The sequence below is a fragment of the Pipistrellus hanaki genome, assembly GCF_964339955.1.
Source record: "Pipistrellus hanaki genome assembly, chromosome: 6".
NCBI classification, from domain to species: Eukaryota; Metazoa; Chordata; class Mammalia; order Chiroptera; family Vespertilionidae; genus Pipistrellus; species Pipistrellus hanaki.
The window spans coordinates 50,936,357-50,955,204 of NC_140508.1; the positions used below are offsets into that span (position 1 = coordinate 50,936,357).

Sequence of the window (18,848 nt, forward strand, 5' to 3'; positions counted from 1 at the left end):
CATCTTGAGCTGTTAACCAACCTCTCTCTGCTCCTAGAAGAAAAACCGAGGAACCGGACATGGGAATCCTAGCTGTATGAGTGTCAAAAAGAGGAATGCAGGTCCTACAGTCATTCTAGTTCACTCCTTAGCTACCCATGATTAAGCCAAGGCAGCACGTGTGGACCAGAGTCCACGGACTCTGATGTCAATGATGTCCCGGAACTCGGAGGCAATGTCAGCATCACAAGGCCATCACAGGAGGCGTGATTTTGTTCCAGGCATGCGTTTATTGAAATCTGAGTAAAGGATTCCCACATGATACAGCATCCTTCCCCACCTCCCAGATTTGCTCCAACTTTAACTTTCAGTGACAGAAGAGGCAAAGGGTCAAACATGTCAATGGTTATAAAAATTTATGCTCTGTAGTAAAAAAAAAAAAAAAAATCCTTTCAATGTGTCAGTGGTTTCTGAAGAACCCCCACCTCTGTAGTCAGCTAGCATGCCCATGTAAACTTGCACAGTCACAGCTAACTGGAGTACTGGGGATGTCTACAGATTCATCCCCCAGCTTCCACTTGGAAAGACAAAAGGCATGGGGCAGAGAAAATAATCAAAGATGAGCCACTCAGTCCTTGGAGCCCTGCTAGATCCCCCAAGGCTCCTCCCCAACAGCTCAATGCCTTTAGACATCAGATTCTAGATGTCCCACAATCTCTTTCAAATGTGTGTGTTTATGGATTAGAAAATCAGTATTTCCTTACAAGAATACATAAACAGTTTTTGCCTTGAAAACCTATATAACCGAAAACTTTGGACTGATATTTTGGAGCTGAGAGAAGGGACAGCTATAACATCCTCTCATGGGTCTCAAGTTTGTTTCTTGTTGCTGGTATTTTTTAATCAAAACAGAGAAGAAGTCTCCACTTTCTCTTTTGATAATCTATTTCAGGTAGAATAATTTTTAGAAATCCTTAGGCTATCATATCCAGGGCCTTTCTTAATTTCCTTGAGAAATTAAATGAGAAACATGCAATACCAAGTTTTCAACTAGATATTTCCTTCCTCACATCATACAAACCTTCACGTCATACAACCTTCATTTAATTAATACATTAAATGACTCCACTAGACAATCAGAGATTTGAAATATTAAAGACAATTACATCCCACATCGACAGGCACAGAGGGTGGTATATTTGAAAAGCCAGGTGCATTTTTGAAAGATCATGCCTACAGTGAGTAAATCACGTAGTCGTGGGACGTTGGAAAGATGTTGATGAGGAAGAAGGCACAATTTGAAAGTTCAAGGGTAGACAGAACAAAACAGTTCTTTTGGCTTGGCTTGTTTCTAACGTAGGAGGAGAGGAAAACAGGTGTATTAAAATTACTTTTCAGGTGAAGGTTTCTGTTCATCGAAGCCGCTAACACTGGCTTCTTTCTTCCTGATCCAAGGCAGCCTTTTCTTCCATCAGCTTCTGTGGAGGTGTTTAGTCTTCCGCCATGTAGAGGTGGTACATCAGGGCCACGACCAGTGCAGAGATGGCTGGGATCACCCAGTTGGTCCACCAGCTGGAAAGGAACAGCAATGATGCTTCATGGTGTTTGATGCAGGTGACACAGTCTCTGCACCTTCCAGTTACCATGGAAATCGTCTCTCACCTCTCCATGAAAGACCACTCTGAGTTGCTCAAAGTGATGTGAACTGGCATTCGGGCCAATTCCACTATAGTTCTAGCTTTATGAGAAAACTAATGACCTCCTCTCCTACCCCCCAGTTCCACTTATATCTCCTTCTATAAACGTATAGAAACAGCTATGAATTACTCCCCCCAAAAAATGTTACAATTTAGGACTGGTGACTTACCTAAAGGACATCAACTCTGGGTTACTAAAAGTCACAAGCTCACAAAGGAAAGAGTCCTTACAGATTGTATTCTAGTTTCAGACATTCATTAAGAACTTAAAACACATTAGGTTGAGAACCAGAAGGACAAGGTTCCCCTTTTGGGAGAGCCTTGCGCAAGCACTATGGCCAAGGGCAAATCCGGCACCCTGAGCTTGGAAGGAAAGGTAAGGACTTTGAACCATAGGGTGATTAAGATTGACCAGCACCACAGCTCTACTGCTTGTATTCTGTTTGGAAAAATCTAATCTTTACACCCATGTAGTAGACTGAGCGTGTTAAGAAGCCACATGTGGCCCACAGTTGGAAGTTCACAAAAATGACTAATTGACCTAGTGATCAGTCCTGAGGCAGAGGATTTTGGACCTACTATAAATAACAGATTACAGATCAAATCAGGGGAAGAGCTAGGGAGGTCTTTAATTTAGATGTGAACATATCATTTCTTAGGAAACAGAAATTAACACATAGGTTTTAGAACCTGAATAAAGCCAGACAACACCTATGTATACATCCATTTTTTGCCATACATTTTCCATCCTTCAATCCTCTGCACACATCAACCCATTCAAAGACCAAGTCAGTATAAAGATTTCAATTGCAGATCACAAGTGTGATTTTCGTCTCTTTTGGGTTTCAGTTTCCCTTTTGGAAGGAACATTGGAAGGAACAATGCAGCAGTGAAGAGCAAGGTGGTGTACAGCCCAGAGGCAAGGAAGGGACCAGAACACCAACAGCCCAGGCAATTAACTTTCACAGGGTGAAATAAAATTGGCATAAATCTGTGGTTTTGGGCTAGGGTCCAAAATATATATTTATATGGTGGAAATTATACAAGTCAATACAACAGACCTGCCAAAAATGTTCCCATGATCCTGGACTAAGATGAAGAAATCTAGTCCACAGATTCGGGCCACACCTGGATGACAGGGTTCAATTTCAGGGCCACGGGAAAATGAGTCATGCTTAGACAGATAGAATCACTGTAGTTTAAGGAACTGACCACATATCAAATGAGGAAGGAGATACAATGATTGCCTGGAGATTAAAAGGTTGTGCGGCCCTTGAACTGCCCTGTGGGGAAAGGAGACTGGTTTGCTCCTTCTGTCCCTTCAGGTAGGTGCAGCTGGAGGGCGAGATTTGTGACCTGAGCTGTGTGCAGTTTAGAAGAGAATGACCCGAGCAGTCTGGGTGCTGAGTGGAGGTGACCCCTGGATGTCCACTGAGGGGGGCTCCATGAGAGCCCGAGCATCAGAGAGGCCCTGAAGTCAGGGACGAGTCTCTAGTCCAACTCTGATTCTAGGAGCTTTCTGATCACAATAATTTTATTTTTTTAATATATATTTTATTGATTTTTTACAAAGAGAAAGGGAGAGAGATAGAGAGTTAGAAACATCGATGAGAGAGAAACATCAATCAGCAGCCTCTTGCTCACCATCCTACTGGGGATGTGCCCGCAACCAAGGTACAGGCCCTTGACCAAAATCAAACCTGGGACCTTTCAGTCTGAAGGCTGATGCTCTATCCCACCGAGCCAAACTGGTTTTGGCTGATCACAATAATTTTAAAAGGAAACTACCACATACCTAGAATTTGACTCAATCGTAGTAATGAGCGTTTCCTGAAACACAAGAGAAAAAATAAAATAAGTTAAGGGGAACAATGGACTGAAAAACCTGTTTTATAAGAAGATCACATTCATCTACTGAATTCTTCAAAAAGATATTGAAAGGGGAAATTACATCGTTTCACTAAAATGCCTAATTTCAACATTTTTTTCTAAAGAATTTTAAGAATGACCTACATTTAAATTACTTATGAACATAATCTAGAGAATTTGAAAGAAAATGTTAAAAACTAATAGGCTACAAAAAGATCCTGTACACAACAGATATCTGAATAGTTTAACATAAAAAAGGACAACAGCTATGATTACACACACACAACCCCATTATTACCTTTAGGAAGAAAGTTTAATTCTTCAAAATCATGAATGAAATGTTCAATAAATACATTTCTTTTATTCAAATCTTATATGAAGTAAAAGTGTCCCCAAATTATATTAAAAGGATGTGTCAACCAAAAAGAAAAAAAAAATTAAAAACTACCATTTAAATTGTAATATACTGGGCAACCTTTCTTTAGTTCTGACAAGACAGTTCTAGAAAGATCGTGGAGGCCTTAAGGACTGACCTCACACTGTCACCCCAGAACCTTCAGAACAGGACGCCCTGTGTGCTGGTAGACAGGTTCCAGCCTGTCTACCTCCCAGCAGCTTCCGAGGGTTCTTGTCAGACAGGGAAAGTGCACTGAGATGGCTCTGGAAAATGCACACTTCCCCAAACAGCTGAATGACTAAGGCCTTGTGACTCAGAAACTTTTCCAGGCTCGCAAATGTGTTTAGAAGCATTCTTTTGAAATCCACACCAGCAAAAGCATTAGAACCGCAGAGGAAGGGAGCCATAAATAAGGCGGCAGCAGCATTTCATCTCTGCAGGGTCTCAAAGCGCAGAACAAAAAACGGTTAGCAACGCAAGCAGCGGTGTGAGGTCTGCATTGAGGCGAAGCTCCACACAGCAGGCGCGTTGAAGCTGCCGCCGAAGGGCGGACACCTGTTAGGGATGAGCAAGCAAAGCAGTTCAGAGACCCACCAACCTGGGAACATGGCCGTTAAGATTCCTGACACGGGAAGGGGAGAGGGAGGAATAAATCATTAAAAAAAGAAAACTTTATATTTTTTTTTATCTTTTTGAGCGTTGTTCAATCCTGGAGACTACAATGAATATTCACAACTACTGCAAGGTGATTTTTCAAATTTTATATATCATAAAGTTAACAAAGATTCTTAGAAGTGGAATATGCAAAAATATTAGTTGGCTATTAGAAGACATAATCAACTCTGAAACACAACAGTTCATTGAAGGCAAAAATATTATTGTCACATCAGAAAGTTAGGCCTGAAATAGTAAACATCAGGCAAACACGCATCCGTTACTTTGTTACACGGAGCACATGCACATGCACTTGACCAAACATGCTGGCAATTCTGTGGACACAGCTGGCCTAGCCTCCCTCCGCCCACGCAGCCTGAGCACTGATGCTCAAACACCACTGGAACTTCTTCACCTCCAGCAGCAACAGTGAAATTGTACAGAGCTGACCTTTAAGAGATCATATGTGATTTTTGATTGCTTGTGAACTGTTAGGCTCTTACCCCAGGATGCTTGAGAATAAAGCAAGTTTGAATTACCAATTAGCCCATTGATGAAAAGGGAAACTGTCTTTCCTGCCCAATGCTCTCAAGGGGCTAAGCTGGGCTTTGGTATGTAACTAACCAATAAGTCAACCACAAACAGGGAGAAAAGACCATGGTTTTTGTTACAGGCTCTGCCACCTGTTCACTCTCTGACCTTGAGGAATTCAATGTCAAGCAAGTTAACAAGCTACCTCCCAGCAACTTCTAAACACAGTACATAATAAGCTCTATATAAAGATATGCAGAGGCCATCAAGCTTTTGCAAATCAAAGTCATCATCTAATTTATAGGTTCTAACTTAGGCCATTCCTTAATTGGAACTCTTTCCTAAAAATACTATTGTCAGACTAATGGTTTTCATACAAAGTCGAGAGCCTACATAAGCTTTAAAAGTCTGCAACTGTCAAACCTAAAATGGGTGCTGGCCCTGGTACTACAGTGCGACCTTGAGCAAAGTCAAACTTGGGACAAGGTCTGAGTGTCACCTTCCCTGCATCCTGAATCTTCATCTTCTCAGGGGTGTCTGAGAACCAAATAAAATCATACATACAGCAATGCTTTGAAAACTACAGCCAAGAAAAGGCACTGCAACTCATATCCTCCATGTAAGCAAATTGGATATAGTTTTATTCATTTAAAATGCATCATTTCTAGTCTTCAAAGACCTTATTTTTGGCAATTTAACATTATACTTTCCTTTGGGCAGAATCAAGCCAATAATCTTTGGTTCATCTTATTTTACAACTCAACTAGATATGTTCAGCAGGCAACATTTCAAAAATTCAGACCACAGCATACATTTATCAGCCTGGAGGTAGATGGATGGTTATACAGAGACTCACAACAAAAGAACCATCTAAGGACACTCTCTTCTTCTGGCAAACCAGACCACACAAAAGGGAAGTCTGGAACAGTGGTCCCGTATTTCCTCTCACTAAATTTGCTTTCGGCCTCTAAGAAAAAGAGACCGTTCTTGTCCCATAGTCCTCTTGTTCTGCTCTAATGTAAGCAAGGCCACATCTGTTCTAAAAGCAGACAGGAGAAAAGAGTCTGTCTTTCAAAAATAAAGCAGTGACAATGGGAGACCTTAGTCCTAATTGGTGCTATCTGCTGGTAGGCATTCTGGTCCAGGAAATGGTTGGACCTGCATTAGATCTAAGCTCACATACTGAGCCTTAGCAAATCCTTGTTTGATTATAGCCAAATAATTCACACCAAGATTACTCAACACAAAGCACCTAACAGGATAAATTATACTTTTTCCCTGACAAGCTTTGAAAAAAAAGCAAAAACTTCATAAGGTGCTAAAGCCATATTAACCAACAGCAAGGATTCTAAGCAATTGTTACAGAAGCTAGTCAAAGTCTGAAGTCCATTTTTTATCTTCCCAAAGATAAAAACATTGAACTTAAGCCTTCCTTGAATAGGTAAAGGAGAGAATATAAATGAAACAGTATCACACAGACTTTCACTGTATTATTATCTGGGGTACCAAGGTAAATGTGGCCCTCTATGCTCTGCTGGATTAACTGCCTGATTCTCTTGTGGATTAAATTTAGACAATGTCATGTCAGTAGCAGCTGGTAAATGAGTTCACCAGATCCTAACACGAGCCCTGTGCAGTCTTGCTGTTGTGCTCTCTCTAATAAAACCAAGAACATGAACAAAAAAAGTATACGTTCTGTCATTTGCTTCAAGCAAACTTCCCCCAGAGTCCTTTAGTTACAGGCCCAGGACTATTTTCCCACTTGTACTTTCAGGGACTTTGGCGGTTGTCACAATTCTTACTCTGGATTTATCTTCATGTACAAGTGAGATGACCACCTCAGAGAGAAGGGCTAGAGAACCTGGACAAAATTAGTATCACTAGAATTATTTTCATTTCCTAAGGAAAAAAATGCACCAAAAGTTATCATTTCATTTAAATAATATTGAATTTATCATCTACTATGCCCCAGAGATGTGAAGATGAAGACATGGGAAGTGTCCTCATAGGTTTAAGCATTAAGACCTCAGCTCAATCAGATTTTAAGTTCTCTGAAAATAAGGCTGAGTCAAATCTTTCACTCCAAAGGCACAGTGCGAGTTATCAAAAGGAGCTAGCTCATCAAAAGGTATCCACTGACAATCATGATGGGAAAATTCTCTTAGGTATTGAGAGTTTATGATGAGAATACACGCCTCTCCTAATGAAACATAATGACTGGTCTATACAAATACAAAAGTCTGTTGAGCCAACCCAACAGATTATTCATTTAACCTAGAAACACGCCTGTGCTGGCCTCAGTCAGGTCAGTAAGAGACCTTTGCCCTCCAGTTTTCAGGGATGAGACACAGTGGCAATAACTATGGCCACCGAGATATCAAGATGGTTACACTTACCGGGGGCTTAGTTATCTTTGGTCGGTCATCCTGCAATAAAACACAAGACACATTACAGAATGGAAACGTCTACAAATGTGCCATTTCCAAAGTGCTCATTTTACTGTGATTTCTAAAAAAATGTTACTGTTCAGTAATTACCCTTTCAGGTTCATCTAGGCCAGCGTTTTTCAACCGCTGTTCCGCGGCACACTAGTTGCCTGGTGTGCCGTAGGTGCAGACAAGAATTTTATAATTTTATAATTTTATAATTTTTCACTATTTTGTTTACTTAATATTTCATAATAAAGTAATTATAAAATACTTTCTTTGTGTTTATTTGATTCCTATTCAAGAGAATTACTTTATATATAGTCAATATAGGCACAGAGTTAAATTTTTTAACATTTTCTAATGGTGGTGTGCCTCGTGATTTTTTTCATGAAACAAGTGTGCCTTTGCCCAAAAAAGGTTGAAAAACACTGATCTAGGCTTCTAAACACTAAGTTTGATCCCTGTCCTTAGGGCATGGCCTCGGGGTTAGAGGATTCTGAGTCTAAATGTCAATGGAAAACACAACCAGGGAAATGCAAAGAAACTTCTAGGCAATTTGTTTCTGACAAAAATGGTGTTGTAAAATCAGGAGGAATTGTTCTACTTTACTCCTTTTTAAATCTGCAAGTCTAGGTGGGCAATGGTTTGATATCTTCACATATAATACCTTAATAAAAAAAAATGAAATAAATAAATAAATACATCTGCAAGTCTACAGATTTGGGTAATGTCAACCATAGCCTTAAAGAGAAAGAAGTAAAGGCCCCCAAAAAACACATACTGGATGCAGCTCCCCGATGATGTACATTTGGGATAATTCTCTAGCATCTGTCGAGTGCCCAACATCCTCAAAGTTCTCAGTAGCATCCCCTCCGGCTTGTTCCCGTAAGACTTCTTCCCCACCAGGATGCTGTTCAAAAGATAGACATAAATATAAGTAAATATTTTTCCAAGCAAATGAGATCAAGGAAATGGCCAGTTTATTTGGTTAAATAAATAGGTTATTCCAGAAGTCACAGATGACAACATGTGAGTATAACTCATCCATAATGTGGATGAAAACAATATTCTCCTTTGTATTTAAATGCATTGTTGAAAGTATGGTAGAACCCTTCTCCAATGGTGTTCATTTCTCCGGGTTATTCACATGGCAATAACAGCATTAGGCAGATTTTTTCAATCCTTTGGCAAATGTCCTCTTTTCCCTAAAGCTCTCAAAATTGCTCTTCTCAGTCTTTAATCTATTTTCCTTGAGTCCTGTCTCTTTGACCTCGTAGGTCTAAGTGTGAACCTACACCATTACCTTGGATGTAATTCATCTTTGAAAAGTACACTGTATACCTGCCAAGTACAGAGAGGGGACAGCATGATGGGCAGGTAAGCGAGTCCACTGCCTCTTGCAGAACTTACCTTTTGGTCAAAAGGAAAAGTGAAGCAAGCAGGTATCACAGTGACTTGCTCAAGATGCTGTCATAGGGACATGTCATTGATAGGAAGCAGAAGCAAAGAGGAAGGAGTTCAATTCTACACAGGGAAGGGTTGGAAAGAGCCAGTTGTGTAATCAAAGCATTTCAGTGCTCTTAGCTGCTTTAATTGGTAAAACCCAAGGATGGTCATGATGCAGGAAGGGGAGACTGATACATGGGCCCAGTCATGGATATGGGTGAAGGCAAGGGAAGGAGTCCTCAGCCAAATAAAAAGAAAGTACTTGGTTATATCATCCTAAATACTTTTTCAGGGGTAAAAACTTTCTAAAATTGAGTTTCATTATTTCCTCAGATCAAATTCACCTGCCCTTGAGCTAAGTATCCAATAGCCAAAGAAAACAATTCTCTCTTGCACAACTGACTGCAGTCTTGTTTTAATTCCTCCCAATAATGGAAGACATAAATGCACATAACACTTTAGAAATGTTGACAATTATTCTGTTTTGAAACCTGTTTCTCCCCCTTTTGTATAAACATATCTAGTGCTAAACAAATTTACTTTTTCCCCCCTCTACTATTTATAAAAGTTATCCATCTACATTATAGAAAAATCGGAAAGCACAAAAAGAAAATAAAAATCACCTAAATCACCCATAATCTTGCCATCCAGAGAAATATATATGCATATGTGTGAATAGTTTAAAAAAGAAAATGGTGATTGTGACCTTATGCACACAGCTTTGTTAGACAAAAAGCAGATGATGATACATGGTACAGAGACAATATGCCTAGTGGTTACTCTCCCTATGTGAACTTGGGAAAATAATGTGCCATTTGCATTATTATGTACTCAACACACACCACACATTGCCATGTACCACAGAACAAATATGCCAGGCTCCACCACGAGCCCATGTCAGGGCTCCTGACAAAGGCTTAGAAGAAACAATCGCTTAAGAAACTCTCCAGGATTACAACTCAAGTGAAAACCAGTGCTCTAAGAAGCATGTCAAACTCAAGGTTAACATAGGCCAAATAAATGAGGCTTGCGGCCCACAAGCCACAAGTTTGACATACTTGGTGTACAGCCACCAAGAGGCTGAGTGAGGGGCAGGACCATGTGTCTGAACTTCCTAGAAAGGAGGGAGCAGGTGAGTCCAGGATCAAAGGAGAAAGGGCAGGTGGAGAGTGCAGGGCAGGCACACACAGCTCAGGCCTCTTCAGAAATTCTCATCTTTATCCTTCAGGCAACGAGAAGTCATTGAGAAGCTCTAAGAAGGGCAGGTGACAAAATCAGGTGTCATTTAAAAACTAAAACCCTGTCTTCAGTGTGGACAGCAGCTGTCAGAGCAGGAGATGATTTGGGAGGCTGCAGTGAGCTTACCTAGACTTGGGTGGCAGAGGGTGATGAGAGCCTCAGGCAGGCTGGAGGCAGTGGGAGGTGAGGAGGTGGATGGTGAGTGACAGACAGGGCACACCACAACACCCCAAGTTTTTGTCAACTGACTTATCCAAAAAGGAGTGGCCAACATCAAAGCTGAAGCTGGCCAAGGACCAGACGATTCTTCTGTGTGGCAGGTCTCAGGATCGAGTCTCACCAGTATTATGATTTTGCCAACCGTGGAGTGTTAAAGGGTCAGAAGAAGAAGTTCTTGTCTGTATAATGACAGTGCAATAAAGCCTTTTGTGATGCAGTTGGTTTCAGTTTATTTATTTATATTAATTTAACATAAATGAATAATTTCATGGCTTTAGTCCTTTTATTGGGTCGGCAACTAAGTAATTGCGGGTTTCACACATATATGGCTTCAGTTGAATTTTTAGGTTTGCAGACGTAGTACAAATGTAAAACACATTTTGTATTTGATAGTTGGCTATTCAGCTGTTAATCAGTAAAAAAAGTTTTTTGATCTGTTTTGTAGTTTTTGTTTGGCGTTCGTTGAAAAATGGAAAATCAAAAGGAACATTTTCGTCATATTTTGCTTTTTTATTTCCGCAAAGGGAAAAACGCATCGCAAGCTCATAAAAAGTTATGTGCTGTTTATGGTGACGAAGCCTTAAAAGAACGGCAGTGTCAAAATTGGTTTGCCAAATTTCGTTCTGGTGATTTTTCACTCAAAGATGAAAGACGTTCTGGTCGTCCAGTTGAAGTTGATGACGCCCTAATCAAAGCAATAATCAATTCCGACTGTCACAGTACAACACGTGAGATTGCAGAGAAGCTTCATGTATCACATACATGCATTGAAAGTCACTTAAAACAACTTGGCTATGTTCAAAAACTCGATACATGGGTTCCTCACGAACTGAAAGAATCACAGTTAACGCAACGCATTAGCAGCTGCGATTTGCTAAAGAAACGTAATGAAAATGATCCATTTTTAAAACGACTGATAACTGGCAATGAAAAATGGGTTGTTTACAACAATATCAAGCGGAAAAGATCGTGGAGCAGGCCAGGTGAACCAACTCAAACAACATCAAAAGCTGATATTCATCAAAAGAAGGTTTTGTTATCAGTTTGGTGGGATTACAAAGGAATTGTCTACTTTGAACTCTTACCACCCAACCGAACGATCAATTCTGATGTCTACATTGAACAACTAACGAAATTAAACAATGCAGTTGAAGAAAAGCGGCCCGAATTGACAAATCGAAAAGGTGTTGTATTCCATCATGACAATGCAAGGCCACACACATCTTTGGTCACTCGGCAAAAATTAATGGAGCTTGGTTGGGATGTTTTGCCACATCCACCATATAGTCCTGACCTTGCACCATCTGATTACTTTTTGTTTCGATCTTTACAAAACTCCTTGAATGGTAAAAATTTCAATAATGATGATGATGTCAAATCGTACCTGATTCAGTTTTTTGCTAATAAAAACCAGAAGTTTTTTGAACGTGGGATTATGATGCTGCCTGAAAGATGGCAAAAGGTCATTGATCAAAATGGGCAATACATTACAGAATAAAGTTATTTAGTTCCATGAAAAAATTGTCTTTGATTCTCTTTAAAAAATCCGCAATTACTTAGCTGCCGACCCAATATAATCACTAAAGTTCTGAAGTAGTCTCTTAAAATCTTTTTCAGTTACACTTTATGTAATGTGAGAAATACAGTTGTAACTGTGCTTGTGAATTTAAGAATGTATTGAAGTTACGTGTCTGCCAGACACATACAAAAATGAGAGAAATGCAAATAAGGCAGAAAACCAAAAGTAGTAAATGAGTATTAATAAAGCCAAGAAAAGAATAGGTCCTTCCAGTGGGAGAACAGGCAACAAAGGAAGGCCTGAGCACTTCACTGTAGTCTCAATATGCCCAATGCCTGACAGATGGGAGGGCAGGTCGCCCCTTCCCTCTTGATTGGTCAGTCATTCCAATTAATGGCACTAACTGAGCCTGTGTGGGGCTCAATTATCTAAAAGGTGTATCCCCTGTTTTCTAAAAACAAAAACACACACAAAATTAAGAAGCCAAAAAGGAAGAACATATTATAAACTTGGTAAATTTTTTTCACTGGGCACCAAATACCTATAACGATGAAGCAATACTGACAGTCCTTTGGACAATGCTAATGAACAGAACAAGCTCAGCTACTCCTTTCATATTTAATTAGCAGTGCCAAAGTATTTCCAGGTAAACACTGTTGAGTTACCTGCTGTGCAAAGACCACATATTTAAAACTAATGGCCAACATGTCCCTCCTCACCTGTGAAGCGAACAGAGCCATGATCCCATCTACCCTTCCTCTTTCGAAATACAATGCAGTGGTAAGAATTTGCTTTAATAGGATAAATACTGAATGCAGGTGGTGCTCTCCCGCTTCCTGCGGGAGAGAGAACAAGGTTATCTGTGTTGGCCCCACACTCACAGCCTCGCCTCAGAGACCATATGATAAACTTTATTCATAACCAAAGTTCCAAGAATCTCACTGAGAAGACGGTGCCCTACGTTTAACACTACAGAACTCAATGGTTTATACCCTAAGTCATTACAAAAATCATGACCCAAACCCAATGGACAATCCTCCCATGTCCAATTTAAAAAAAAAAATATGTTTTATTGATTTTTTAAAGAGAGGAAGAGAGAGGGATAGAGAGTTAGAAACATCGATGACAGAGAATAATCGATCAGCTGCCTCTTGCACACCCCCCACTGGGGATGTGCCCGCAACCAAGGTACATGCCCTTGACCGGAATCAAACCTGGTACCTTTCAGTCCGCAGCCCGACGCTCTATCCACTGAGCCAGACCTATTGAGGTCACACCTGAACTGTTCAAGTGAGGAAGGCCAGACCCCAAAGGGCTGTTGTCAGCTTCCCATCTCCTAACCTACTTCGGTATAACTAATAGCGAGAGAAATAACACATGCAACATGCAACATTTTTCAAATAAAAATAAAAGTCCAATTTTTCATGTACAGAAGAAAAAAAAAGAAAAAAAAAAAAGCAGCAGATGCTTCACCAGAGCAAACCAGCACAATCAGATCAGGTTCAGATACAGAGAAAGCACAATTGATGGATCATGGTCTTAGGTTACATTACTTCTGTATAAAGAGACAAAGATTTATAGAGTCAACACACTGTGAGTGGTGCCTCAAATCCTGTTTCGAATGAGGCCAAAAAATAAGTAAAGTAATAACTGCATTGCTAGAGATTCACCATATCCAAGATTTATTAAATTGCAAGAAAATTCTATTTCATATTTAAAGGTATACACTAAAAATGATCTATGAAAACTGGCAAGATAAAATAAACTTAGATACTACTCCTGAGCAGATGATTTCAACAAATTCTTGATATATAGGCAATAATTTTAAGGAGACAGAAAATGTGAATAAAATCAGTCATTCCACACTCAAATACACAGTCTGCAACTACATTAATTCAGAAACTAATTATTGAGTGAAAATATTCTCCTGGTCCACTCTTCATATCCTTACTGTTTTTTTCTTCAGCCATTTTACAGTTCCTTAGATTCGCTACTCAAAATATAAAGATGAGTTTAAATTATAATTTTGCCATCACCTTTGCTAGTTATGTTCCCCTTTAATATTACAAAAGAGGTAAGCAAAGTTTACCACCCTAAAATATGCCTTTTTGGGATATTGATCATTTTACACTGGTCAATTGTAAGCAACAGATGTGGGAGAAGCTCTGAAAAGCAAGTAGAAGTTACAGTTGTGAAACAATTTTTACGCTTTTAAGGGAAGCCTCCATCTGTAAGGGTGTCTCCCTCACAGTACACCAGGCCTGCCTGCTGTTCACAGCCAGTGCAGAAGGCAGGTCTTACATCTACATAATAATCTTACTCTTCTCTATTGTGCTCTTCCTTGTCACCTCCCATAACTGACTCTCCACCTCCAATACCTTCTCTATCTTCAGGTGAAAGTGGTATTTAAGGTGCTGGCTTCCATCATTTTGACGAGTTACTGCTCCAGGGGTCTCTTATCATAATTAAGCTTGAATTTGCCTTCTTTCTGCTAATGTCTCATGTGAATTTGATTATTAGAGCAGTCAGAAGGACCTTGAAGTGGAAGGAAGTTAGTTTTCTGTCCCAACAGTTTCATAAGTGAGGTAATCTTAGGTTTGATACAGAATACTATTTTTACTTAGTCTTTGATCTTAATTCCTAGAATCCCGAATTTTAGTGTCTTTGAAAAAAAAAAACACAAGTGTTAAAATTTCAAAGCCAAGGGTTGGAAGACCTTGTTTCTATGGTAAGAAAGCCTTGGTGCTTATAAATAGAGCCGAGGGTGGGGGAGGAGGGCACTACCCCTCAAGTTCACAGCTCCAGCCATGGATGGGACAGGTCTTCCTCTCTCCAACCCTCACGGTTTTCAACCACCTTCTACATCTGCTAGAATATTCATCCTCAAATACCATTCTGACCACTTCATGTGCCTACTCAAAAATCTACAGCGGTGAATTTCTGCAAGCAAACAGAAGTCCTCCTGAATTTCTCACAAAGAGCTTCAACATCTGCATAGTCCAGGGGGTACCCAGGTGCAAAACCACATCAGCGGGGGCAAGGCTGCTCTTTGCTCCGTCTGCTTCTCCCTCCCCAAACAGTTAAACTTCTAGCTGAGAAATAGCTACTTACTACTAGAATAGAGATTTTTTTCCCCCAGACTCCCTTGCAGTTGGGTATGCCATGTGATTAAATCCCAGCTAATGGAACATAGGTATAAGAGTCAGGAGAACCTTCTAGAAGACTTCCCTTCTAGAGTGGTGTGCCCCCTTTATCATTTCTCTTCACCCCTTTTTTCATTCTGCTGTCTGGAATGCGGAGGCTGCCTCTGAACTTGGGATGAGAGCCAGACCCCAGAAAAGGTCAGGAAGTGGGCTAGAAGGGTGGCCCTGAGGACTTGATGGAGCACAGCTGGCACATGACACCTGGAAAGCTTGTTCCTCACAACAGGTGAACAAACTTCTATCTTGTTTAAGCACAGTTGTTTGTGGTTCTTCAGAGCTTAAATCTAATCACTATATCCATCATTTGTCAAATACCATGTGCCAGACACTAAAGTCCTGAAGCACCTAAAAGATGCAAATAAACATATTCCCAAGTGTTGAGAAACTTGAAAAAATAAATTAGGACAATGGTCTTCACATACATTAAGCAACTGGAGAAATATTTTTTTTAATTTTATTAAATTATTATCTTTGTACATATACCATTGCCCCCCCTCCCATACATGCCCTCCCTCCCCAGAGTTTTGTGTCCATTGGTTGTACTTATATGCATGTATATAAGTCCTTTGGTTGATCTCTTATCTCCCCCAGATCTCCCTAACCTCCCCACTGTAATTTGACAGTCTGCTTGTTGCTTTACTGTCACTATATCTATCTTAACTGGAGAAATATTAAGGGGCCTATCTTAACATATCCAATATTTAATAATTGGGTTGTCTTCATAGATATCTTTAAAAATAGTCTGGGCCCCTTTAGGTTAGAAATTGGATGAACAGAGTAGATACAGATGAGAAATCTCAAGAGGAACCTGAGCAGGGATGAGGCTGAAGGGCTGAAATGTGCTCATGAGCTGGGTGAGTGAAGAGGAACATCTGAATAAAGCAAAATACGTGAAGCTGTGCCAGGGCTCTTTTTGTGAGCCAGCTTGACTGTCCAGGGGATGCTCAGACTAAGTTATTTCCGGGTGTGTGGGGGAGGTTATTTCTGGGTGAGATTAGCATTTGCATCGGAGGACTTATTAAACAAAGTGACCTCCCCTTTAGGTGGGCTTGCTCAAATCCAGGAGAGCTTGAATAGAACAAAAGGCAAGGTGGAGAAAGGGAGAATCTGTCCCTCTTTTCCTGCCTTGTTGATAGGGCTGGGACATTATCTCACCTTCTTCTGCCCTTGAACTGGGATTTGTCCCATTGGATCCCCTGGCTCTCAGCCTGGAGACTTGAACGGAGTGGCTCTCCAGGGTCTCCAGCTTGCAGATAGCACTACCTGGGACTTCTTGACCTTCCTCATAATAAATCCCTTACACTCTCTGGATCGTGTGTGTGTGTGTGTGTGTGTGTGTGTGTGTGTGTGTGTTCTGTCTTCTGTTTCTCTGGAGGACCCTGACTAACACAGCTGGATGATTAGAATGAACCAAATGAGGAAGGGCTGTGAGAGTCCGTGGGAAAGGGCAGACAATAAGGAGTTCAGAACAGCAGTGTGACTAAAACAAACATCACAGGATCACTGTTGGAACAGACTCCAAGTGCAGATAGACATCTGACCAGTGGGGGCAGCACAGGGCCTCTGCATCCCCACCCCCTCGGCCTGGCACAGGCCACAGCCTTCCGGAAAGTTCAACAGCCTCCACCTCCTCTGTGGGAGGGCAACAAAAGCATGACACTCAGCTGGAGATCTCGCTCAAAGGGGCAGGCCTGAGGCAGGCCGAAGGCTAAAATCCCAGAGGTTCGGAGTTTAAAAGAACCTCAAGACTCAACATTCTTAAACTCACAGATGGAGAAAGCGAGACCCAGAGAAAATAAGCCCAAAGACAAGCTGACAGTTCATGAAGGAAACAGGCCCAGAACCCAGTTTCTGGCCTCGTTCAGCCCCCCCTTCTTTTTGGAACATGCGTACTAAATGACCATTTTTATGCTTCTGAACAAAGTGACTTTAGATAGGATGCCTTAGAAATACAGTAAAGTTTCTTCATACATTTCCCTTTTGGAAATTTAGAGGGAAATCTGTCTCACTTCTTATAGACCCCAAGAAACTTTGTGCTGCCTTCCTGAGCCTTAATCACTAAGATTCAAAGGTGTCTCTCTTCTCCTCCCCTCCCCTCCCCTTTCCTCCCCTCTCCTCTCCTCTAATGCAGATGACTACCAGGTTGTCTCTGAAAAATGCAGAAGCGTGTGCAGAAGTCCACTTGGTATCATGTAATTTAAGTCCATCCTTCCACTCCCAGAGCTTGCTTAAACTAAGCAAAAACAAACCTTTCCAATTAGCTGTACTGTTTTACATATAAAACCAATAAAAAAAAAAACCTTTCCACTTAGTTGTACTGTTATATAGCCCAAAGTCCACCAACTCTGGAGTAGCTTTCAATCCAAACACTTAGCCCTGCCAAAACAGGTGCGGTAAACAATGACTAGGCAGAACAATGTGTGCGCAGAGATTATCTGCAATAATGAAGCCAAAGATGAGAACAACTCAAGGGAGTGTGGAAAGTGAACGATTTAAAAAGATTAGGAACAAAATAAGTAGCCTAACCGAATGTTTTCTATCATTTCCAGATGCTGTTTTTCCAAGGAGGCAAAGAATGAAGGCCTCGAAGCTGGCTGGGTTCTCCAGACTTTTGCTCGCGGCTCCCACATGGACTCTGTCCGTAGAGGGGCACCTCTGCATGGCGCTGCCTGGGGCTGTGCATGCCCCTCGAGCTGAGTCATCAAAGCTCAGGACCAAGCTGGGGATATCAGCACCCTGTCTCACTTCACAGCAGGTGAAGGGATCCACTCGCCCTGGAGCAGGAGGCTGAGAGGGGGTCAGGGAGAGGCTCAGGTGGGAAAGGTTCAGGAGTTGTTCACTAGGTGAGCAGGTGAGGACGTTTTAACAAAGGAAAGGACATTGCAAAGACCCAGAGGCAGTAACACAGTGGCACCCTGGAGAACTGCAGGTGCTGTGCATAACCCACTTCACAGGGGAAAATGCATGATGAAGACCACTTGGAACTTGAAGCAAACACATTGAGTGTGGAGGGTTTGAGGGAGGAGCTGGGCTTAAGAAGTTCTCATACCCCACCAATCACAGGAACCCCACAGGCAGAACAATGTTTATAGTGAAGCTCTGGTGTCCTAACCTCCCCTCCCTTAACCTCCTTCTCCCGCCTGGCACGCAGGCCAGATGTGTGCTCTGGGTTGCAACCCTTTCTTTTTCCCCGAATAAACACTTTTTGATGACAAAATACCTAGTCAGTATTATTTTTCAGTCGACAACAATTTGTTTGTTTCATTTGTTGTTATTGGATTAGGGAGAGGTAATTAGAAAGGAGAATAAAGCACATATCACCTCCCAACTACTTTATAAATCACACTTTCACATCACTTATCTAAAGCTACATGAAACCCCTACTTAGTCACATACTGGCCCAACCTCACGGCAAGCATTTTCCCCTTTGTGACACCCTGCCTGACCCCTCGTGGGCTCCCACCTTCCTACACTCCCCCGGATCCCATGCCTTGCTCTAGGAGGAGTGATGGTTGTTCTCCGGTAGGCATTGCTTCTGTGTCCAGCCGGCCCCATGCTATGGAAAAAGCACAGGCTGGGAGGGACCGAACCAGGAACTCAAGGTGCAGCTCTGCCATGTCTTCAAAGATTGACCCAGGAAGTTACTGATCCTTCTAAGTGTCCATT

At 41.3% G+C, this 18,848-nt stretch overlaps 1 protein-coding gene across 1 annotated transcript in view; it reads right to left on the minus strand.

The window, feature by feature from the left end:
* Positions 1 to 249: 249 nt before the first annotated feature.
* CYB5A (cytochrome b5 type A) overlaps positions 250 to 18,848 on the minus strand; it is a 28,007-nt gene continuing 9,408 nt past the window's right edge. Inside the window, exons 2-5 of the mRNA XM_084887175.1 lie at positions 8,338 to 8,466; positions 7,524 to 7,553; positions 3,472 to 3,506; positions 250 to 1,551 (exon numbers count right to left, since the gene is read on the minus strand). Of these exons, the coding sequence (XP_084743301.1) occupies positions 1,470 to 1,551; positions 3,472 to 3,506; positions 7,524 to 7,553; positions 8,338 to 8,466 (276 nt within the window). The 3' untranslated portion in view covers positions 250 to 1,469. The remainder of the gene's footprint in view (positions 1,552 to 3,471; positions 3,507 to 7,523; positions 7,554 to 8,337; positions 8,467 to 18,848) is intronic.